General features: G+C 35.7%; 1 protein-coding gene across 2 annotated transcripts in view; it reads right to left on the bottom strand.

Moving 5' to 3' along the window:
- Positions 1 to 6,836, bottom strand: part of LOC107566358 (zinc finger RNA-binding protein-like) — a 12,684-nt gene extending 5,848 nt beyond the window's left edge. Inside the window, exons 1-6 of one of the 2 annotated variants that reach the window (XM_016251790.1) lie at positions 6,693 to 6,836; positions 6,331 to 6,450; positions 3,799 to 3,944; positions 3,550 to 3,676; positions 2,899 to 3,098; positions 2,646 to 2,814 (exon numbers count right to left, since the gene is read on the bottom strand). In XM_016251790.1, coding sequence (XP_016107276.1) covers positions 2,646 to 2,814; positions 2,899 to 3,098; positions 3,550 to 3,676; positions 3,799 to 3,944; positions 6,331 to 6,450; positions 6,693 to 6,779 — 849 coding nt within the window. In that variant the 5' untranslated portion in view covers positions 6,780 to 6,836. Of the gene's footprint in view, positions 1 to 2,645; positions 2,815 to 2,898; positions 3,099 to 3,549; positions 3,677 to 3,798; positions 3,945 to 5,082; positions 5,203 to 5,443; positions 5,588 to 6,330; positions 6,451 to 6,692 lie in introns of those variants that run through there. The other variant, XM_016251789.1, reaches the window with a different exon arrangement.
- Positions 6,837 to 8,776: the final 1,940 nt, after the last annotated feature.

Genomic DNA, 8,776 nt, shown 5'->3' with positions numbered 1-8,776 from the left:
ATGGGTCAAAGACGAAAAAGGGTTTAAGCATAAAAACAATAAGTGAAATACTGCTTTAAATTGTTGTTGTTTTTCCCAATTTAAAAAAAAAAAATTGGTTAATTTAATTGCAATTTTGTTTTAGTTTTTCTGAGCAAAAAATAAATATCATACATTTTTCCCTGATTTACAGAAGAGACCCACTAAAATGTCATTCAGTGTAACAATCTTATGAGGCACATTTACAACAAAAATCAATTTATGACATTTTAAAAGACTAATTACCTTCACCCCAAATACTAATTAGTTGTTATTTTACATTTTTAAAATTTGCCAGTATCCTAGGTTTTGCCCAATTGTAAGTAAGAATTTTTTACTTGAACACTTTAAGTTTGTGTTTTCACTTTAAAACACAATCAAATTTAATATGCTCCCTTATTCTTTTATATATTTTAATATGTACAAGTCAGAATAAGCATGCTGTCTGAATTTTTACATAAATATTGCGTTACACCGAATGACAACGTAACATTATTTCAACCAAATTTTGACATTTTATTCTCCAAAAACTTATTTGAAACCTTAAAAGTAGACACTTTACTTGCATTTAATGTGCTTTCTATGGACATAAAATCACTTTTGTAAATGTCTTTTGATGCGGATATCTTAAAGGGGACCTATTATGCAAAATTCACTTTTGCATGGTTCAACTCTACTGAAATTTGTTTATGTCTGCGCGAATCATTTTACACCGGACTGCTTTGTGAATGAGGGTCAGTATAAAGCAGGTTTTGCACAAAAGTTGCTCCTGAAGGATGGAGCAGTGCCAACTGTTCGTGATCCAGCTACACCTCCAGAAGAAGTAAGTATCAAGCGTTAGTTTTCCAAATTGCCTTTCTGAAAGAGCTTCTTAGCGCTCTGTAAGGCTAATGTTGCTAAAGCTACCATTGTCTGTCTGTTTTCACTGATGCTGCCTTCACATGCTAGCAGAATGATCGTAAATAGGAATGTGGGAGTTAAAATTGCATATGAAAGCAATGTGAAGTCGACCGCTGGAATTAGTCGAGCTCATAATCACAAGTGGGGCTTATAAAGTTTTATATGAGTTATTTTTATCGCGCCGTGCTCCCGTCTGTGTAATTCATAAAGTGCATTTTTTATGCACAGTACAATCAGATGACTGACTTTAAAACCGAGTGTGTTTTCTGTAAAGATAACAGGCTTCTACTAATAGTGGAGTGTTTATATGCAAAGGCTAGGTATAGCCGGAGCTTGAGCTCTTGAAGCTCCGCCCACTTCCCCGGGAGCACCAGCTCATTTCCATTTAAAGGGAAAGACGAAAACGGCGCGTTTTGGCTTATACCCTAAAAGTGGCAATTTTAACAAGCAATAAAAAATTATCTGTAAGGTATTTTGAGCTAAAACTTCACACACACTCAGAGACATCAGAGACTTATTTTACATTTAGTGACATTTTACACATCACCTTTAATGTCTTTGACCCATATATATATATATATATATATATATATATATATATATGTTACTGTAATGACTTTTTGTTGTTGCATTATAGGACATTTTAGGAAATACATTTAATTTACATGAAAGTAATATTTTCTTTATGATTATCTGTGTGTTACGGTAATGATTTATTTGCTGCATTATAGTAAATACAATTATGAAAATATGTTAAAAGTGTAATAAAAACCATAATTTTCTGCATGTTACGGTAATGAGGTTTTGTGCTACAATTTAGTAATGACATTTTAGGAAATATGTTTAACGGTCTTGAAAATAATTTTCTTTATTATTTTCTGTATGTTATAATTTTCTGTCATTTTCTGTCCTGAAAATGCATTTTCTGTGTCATGGTAATGTTTTTGCTGCATCATAGTAAAGACAATTTAGACAACATGTTAAATTGAAATAAAAAGAATAATTTTCCACAAGTTTCAGTAATGAGGTTTTGTGCTGCGGTAATGGCATTTTAGGAATTATGTTTCATTGCTATGAAAGTAATTTATGAAATATGTCAAACTGTGATAAAACTATTTTTAATATACAATTTTCTGCATGTTACGGTAAAGAATTTTTTTAATTTAATTGAAATGGAATTCAATTTTTCTTTATGATTTTCTGTATGTTACCATAATGAGTAATTATTGCTGAATTGTGGTAATGACAATTTAGGAAATGTTTAATTGTCAGAGATAAAAAAAATATTAATGGGCTTTAAAATGCTCTTCACTTGCTTGATGCAAAATATAATACATTTTAATTGTAATATTTTTGAATAAATGTAAACATTATATAAAACTTTTTTTTTTTTTTTTGATTTTAATTTGAAAGACAACCTGGACATTTATTAATGAGAGTCACACATATGACAGCCAAGCTTTAGGCCTACTTTAAGAAATTGCAAAATGTTAACCACACAACCAGCTACATGTTGCTATACATAAATTTAACACGTGGGACGATGTGATTTCTTATGTGGGCGGTTTCCATCATGTAGCAGCCAGAACAAAGTGAAAAATGGTGATAAAACCACAAGTGGGAAAGTTGTGAGCATAAACAGGTCATAAGTCAATAATGGTTTTCAGCAGCTTCAACATAAACATCTGATACATGCATAGCAACTCTCTAAAAAAAGACAAGCTTACCACTAGTTGTTTGGGCAGTTGCTCCGCAACAGTTCTCAACAGAGAGGTGGTGGGTTTCTTGGCCGCCAACAGGATGAGTTGGACGTTGCGGTCGCCGCGCAGGAGGAGACCTTTAGCCAGGATTCCCACACGCATGACTCCTTTGAGAACACGAGCCTGAGACTCCGACCTGTCCAAGAGGAAGCATGTCAATTTACAATTCCAACTACTATTCAATAGCATAAACGCAAAGCTAGCTGGCAAGAGTCCTCACAGTTTGTCCGTCACGTCGTTGTTGTCGTCGTCCGCAGCACACGCCTCCTTCTCCAGCAGCGAATCAGACACCAGTTTGAGAGCTCGCTCAGAATGCGACACGATTCGCTGGACGGCCTGAAGCTCCTCCTCCACGGGGTAGATGGCCGAGTGCTTGGCCATGATGTGGCGGTCGTCTGGCGAATCGGGCCGTCGCACTGGCTAAAGATAAATAAGAGAATTGTTACCATTTTGTTACAACCCTTTGTTTTGTATTCTCTCGTTTCTGTCTCTCTTTTGTTTTGAAAGTGTTTGTGTCCAGGTACAATGTTGATTGGCTCCTGCAGGCTAATGATTGGCCCATCTGGATTGGTGCATTCGAAACTAGGCACACCTTAAAAGCCCCGATGTCACTTCCTTTCCCCAGAGTAGAGGGAGAGAGAGAGTTGTTGGGTTTTGGCTGTGTGTGTGTCTGTTTGCCTGTAAATATTGTAAATATTTCGTATATCATTGTAAATATAGAGGGTTGGGAGAAAGTTTTTGTTTATTGTAACCTTTTTGATCTCTGTTTTTGGGTTAGGGAGTTAATATATTGTACTTTTATTTTGGTTAGGGTTTAGGAAATTTGATCAAAACTTGCAACAGTTTTGGTCCGTCTGAAATGTGTATTTACCAATAGGGGCGGCACCGGGATGCTGGGCCGGCCCATGAGAGGGGGCGGGGCCATTCTGTGCCTCATCTCCACCCAGTATAGCTGCTCATCCTCCATCCTCCTCCAGTACATGTCTTCCTCATACCTCCTGCTGGACGACACAGAAATTTGACTATAAAAAAGGCCTTGTGAAATGTGCAATCAAGGTTTTAGCGTTAGAAAAGATAATTAAAACTTTGTCACAGAAATGGTGTGAATGCTGATGAAGACCTCATTTCCAGGTGCCAGTGCTGCTCGTCTTCTTGTTGTCTCTTCAGCACAGATTTCTGTTTCTGCTTTCGCAGTTTGACTTCCAGAAGTTTCCGCGCTCGATTACTGGGCTTGATCTCCACTGGGAGGTCTGGGTTCACTTTTTTCTGAAAAACAATAAAAAAATATTGGTCAATAACTGCAGCCCTGCAGGATTTAGTGTTTTATCATGTTAGTTTGACTGTCTATTTTGACTGTTAATTTGACTATTTTGTTCCGTTTTTCTTTGAGTCCATTAAGTTTTAAATAAAATAGAAAATCTAATTACATGAAGCAATTTTCACTGGGCAAGTATTTAATTTACTTTTTTATGTTACAAACTCATGTTTATTATATAAATAATTATTTAATGAATTTTATACTAATTAATATACACTAGGGCTGTCAAAAAAATTAGAATTTCGAATATTCGTCGAATTTAAAATAAAAATTCACATTCGAATGCAAAAACGTTGCATTCAAATTTTAGGTGTGCGTCAGGCAGTATTATCAGTGGCGCACGAAATGCGATGGCGATGTAAATGTCATTGCATTTTAATGCTTTTGTTAGCCTATCCAGTTGAACCCACTAGATGCGGTGCTGCTACGTTGTTCATTCAAAATATTGCAGAAAAAGATAATCAATGCAGGGAAGATGTTGTTTACATCAAAACCGAAACCAAGCCATTCACACTGAACGCATATTTATCGCATTTTCTAGAGGGACATCTATCACCGTTGCACTCGCGTCTCGCACAAGAGAGCCGCATGTTTAGAAAGCCTTGTAAAATTAATGCAAGTTCAACTTTTCAAAAACATGTCTCAAGACTTTATGGCGGTTTTCCCCATCCCACTGCATCTCAAGTTTTTAAATGAAGAAAGTACTCTTTGTGATTGGTTTTCGGTCCTTTGTATTAAATTATACATGCATGATGCTGTTTTGTTTCTAATTAAGCAACTTTATTAGTTATATAAGGTTTATAAACATTCATTTAAACATTATGCTTTGAAGAAACGTGCATAATATTTTGCTCGATGCGCCCTCTTGTGGCCTCAGGAGAGAAGCCAAAAGCTTTTTTTCCCCCTAACTGAAATTATGCCTTTTAAATTAGATTATAATTCGAATATTGATAATATTTAAGTAAAACATTTTAATTTAGTTTTTCAGCCATTTTGACAGCCCTAATATACACAAATATATTTATATATATATATATATTTTTTTTTAAACATACAAAGATGTTTTTTTTCAGGGTGACATCTCACCTTGTACTGCAGCCGGTGTCTCCGTCCCTTCAGGTGCATGTCTTTAGCATTGGGATCATTGAAACTGCATTCACACAGTTTACAGTGAAAGCGAATCACCTTTCCGTCATCATTTCGAACCTGAGGTGAAAAAATGAATCTGAGACTTAAACCCCTCAAAGGAATGACACACATCCAATTATCCTTGAATGTCACACACATTTACAGTACTAGAGGAAATCCTTTTGACTCAGACCGATCCGCTAATAAATATGATTCATGAATCAATTTGACTGATTCACTGACAAAAAGACAGATTCACTCGTTTTGATCAAGTTTTACTCAAGACAAATAATGAAATATTTTGACTGGACGGTCTCACCTCTTCGACATAATCGTGTCCCACAGGCTGAATGTCTCCTTGAGCTCCAGTACCATCACCATCCTCATCATCGCTCAAAGCGTCCATCTTAACCACAGACGGCTTCGCCTCCTCCAGCTTTACCGGAGCTGGTGTGGACGTTCTGCTGCCTGGAGAGGAATGGATATTAGGGAATTTACTTCATTTCATGTTTCTGCAAGATGGCTGTTCGTAACGTAACCATGCTACCAAAATGTTTAAGATGTGCAGGGTTTGTTGCACGAAATCTATTAACTCATACCCTGCTGAGCAACATTATCTGGAATGAATATCGCAAGAACGCATATTTATCGCATTTTCTAGAGGGACATCTATCACCGTTGCACTCGCGTCTCGCACAAGAGAGCCGCATGTTTAGAAAGCCTTGTAAAATTAATGCAAGTTCAACTTTTCAAAAACATGTCTCAAGACTTTATGGCGGTTTTCCCCATCCCACTGCATCTCAAGTTTTTAAATGAAGAAAGTACTCTTTGTGATTGGTTTTCGGTCCTTTGTATTAAATTATACATGCATGATGCTGTTTTGTTTCTAATTAAGCAACTTTATTAGTTATATAAGGTTTATAAACATTCATTTAAACATTATGCTTTGAAGAAACGTGCATAATATTTTGCTCGATGCGCCCTCTTGTGGCCTCAGGAGAGAAGCCAAAAGCTTTTTTTCCCCCTAACTGAAATTATGCCTTTTAAATTAGATTATAATTCGAATATTGATAATATTTAAGTAAAACATTTTAATTTAGTTTTTCAGCCATTTTGACAGCCCTAATATACACAAATATATTTATATATATATATATATTTTTTTTTAAACATACAAAGATGTTTTTTTTCAGGGTGACATCTCACCTTGTACTGCAGCCGGTGTCTCCGTCCCTTCAGGTGCATGTCTTTAGCATTGGGATCATTGAAACTGCATTCACACAGTTTACAGTGAAAACGAATCACCTTTCCGTCATCATTTCGAACCTGAGGTGAAAAAATGAATCTGAGACTTAAACCCCTTCAAAGGAATGACACACATCCAATTATCCTTGAATGTCACACACATTTACAGTACTAGAGGAAATCCTTTTGACTCAGACCGATCCGCTAATAAATATGATTCATGAATCAATTTGACTGATTCACTGACAAAAAGACAGATTCACTCGTTTTGATCAAGTTTTACTCAAGACAAATAATGAAATATTTTGACTGGACGGTCTCACCTCTTCGACATAATCGTGTCCCACAGGCTGAATGTCTCCTTGAGCTCCAGTACCATCACCATCCTCATCATCGCTCAAAGCGTCCATCTTAACCACAGACGGCTTCGCCTCCTCCAGCTTTACCGGAGCTGGTGTGGACGTTCTGCTGCCTGGAGAGGAATGGATATTAGGGAATTTACTTCATTTCATGTTTCTGCAAGATGGCTGTTCGTAACGTAACCATGCTACCAAAATGTTTAAGATGTGCAGGGTTTGTTGCACGAAATCTATTAACTCATACCCTGCTGAGCTACATTATCTGGAATGAATATCGCAACTATATAAAGGAAAAAGACTGAGCAAGACTTCTGTGTTGATGTCATGTTACAATCTGAAAGACGCATTGCGTCAACATGACGACTGAAAAGGAGCTTTTACTTCTTCAAGGCAGGATGTACATCATCTATTCCCATCATGTGGGTTTTGTGAGTGATGCACTAAAGAGGAAATATCTATTTCTGCGATCAGTGTGATCACTGATTGCGTAAATGCTGGTGAAATTAAGATAAGAAGGTGAAATTTAGGTGAAGTGACACGCAAAAGACAACTATAATCCCTACACTGGAAACATCAGGCCATTTATTACTTTTTTTTTACTTTGTGACTAAAACGGAGCTTAAACTAAAAATTAAACACATTTAGCCTCATTTAGCAGACATGAGCTGAACGGTATTGTGTGAAAACAGGTCTTATAAACATTTTTACATAAACTGTCACAAATGTAAACAAATTTAGGTGTAAATCGTAAATCGTTCATAAAACTTTCTTTAACATTTAAAATTTGTTACTGCAACGATGAGTGATACATTTATTAATTTTTGTCCATCGCAAATGGAAACAAATTCATTTTAATCACTCAGTAGTTTTATACTACAAAATAGTTAATAATTCGCAAAACCATTCTTTTAACTGAAAAAGTCATTTTGTAAAATTAATTATTCCAGTATTCCAAATGATTTACACAGAAATTTGTTCTGCTCACGTTTTACTAAAAAGGCCTAAATCATTACGTACACAGTTGCAACAGCAAACAAATTTATAATAAATTCACTTAATCTCCAATGTAAATGTCACAATTGAAGGAAAAAAATCCTTTTAATCATTCAGAAAACTCCTTTTATACTACAAACTTGTGCAATTGTGAAGACTATGTAAATAATTCGGAAAAGCATTCTTGTGTAAATTCTCATAATTGCAAAAAAATTCTGTGCTAGTCATTCATAAAACTAATTGTTTTGAAAACAAATAGTCAAAATGATTTACACCCAAATTTGTTCTGCTCACGTTTCACAAATAATGACTTAAATCATCATGTAAAGTCATATAAATTTATCATAAATTCACATAAGCTCCAATGTAAATGTCGTAAATGCAAACAAATTCCATTTAATCATTCAGAAATCTAGTTTTATATTATGTACTTGTGTAACTGCAAAAAATAATTCACAAAACCACTTCTGCAAATTCTCATGGTCGCAAACAATTTCTGCAAAGTCATTTATAAAATGTTTGAAAACAGTATTCTGAATTTATTAAGCACACATTTAAAGTGTCATGAAACCCTAAAACGCATTTTTTGAGATGATAACATATATGTACAGGTTGCTCATCAGTGAAAACAATAATAGCACTCATTATGTCTATTATTAAGAGAAAAGTGGTTATTTGATCATTTTTTGTACTAATTTAGTTCTTCCGGTTCAAAAAGCAAAGTTGAACCAACGTCACGGAAAGTGACGTATATGCGTTAATCGGGAGTGGTGATTGGCTGCCGTGGCTGGAGAGTACACGTCTACGTCATCAGTTATCCGAGCTTTTCTCAGTATTATTCATGAGAATGAACTCTTACGATCCAATCACTGCACTGTATTATGCATGAGGTCATCTTACAGCGGAGAACTCAAATCAGAAGAACGAGCTTCCACGCTGTCAGTTCATCTCTGTAAACACGACCGTAACAATATTTAATATGTAACAACACGTGGCGCGCGCATGAGAGAGCAGTTTCTGCACTAAACGCCGTGACGAGTTTAACAACACTCGCT

This window comes from Sinocyclocheilus grahami, unplaced genomic scaffold, assembly GCF_001515645.1.
Source record: "Sinocyclocheilus grahami isolate Dianchi unplaced genomic scaffold, SAMN03320097.WGS_v1.1 scaffold1070.1, whole genome shotgun sequence".
NCBI classification, from domain to species: domain Eukaryota; kingdom Metazoa; phylum Chordata; class Actinopteri; order Cypriniformes; family Cyprinidae; genus Sinocyclocheilus; species Sinocyclocheilus grahami.
The sequence above is the reverse complement of the archived record's forward strand: the minus strand, read 5'-3'. Positions and strand labels throughout refer to the sequence as shown.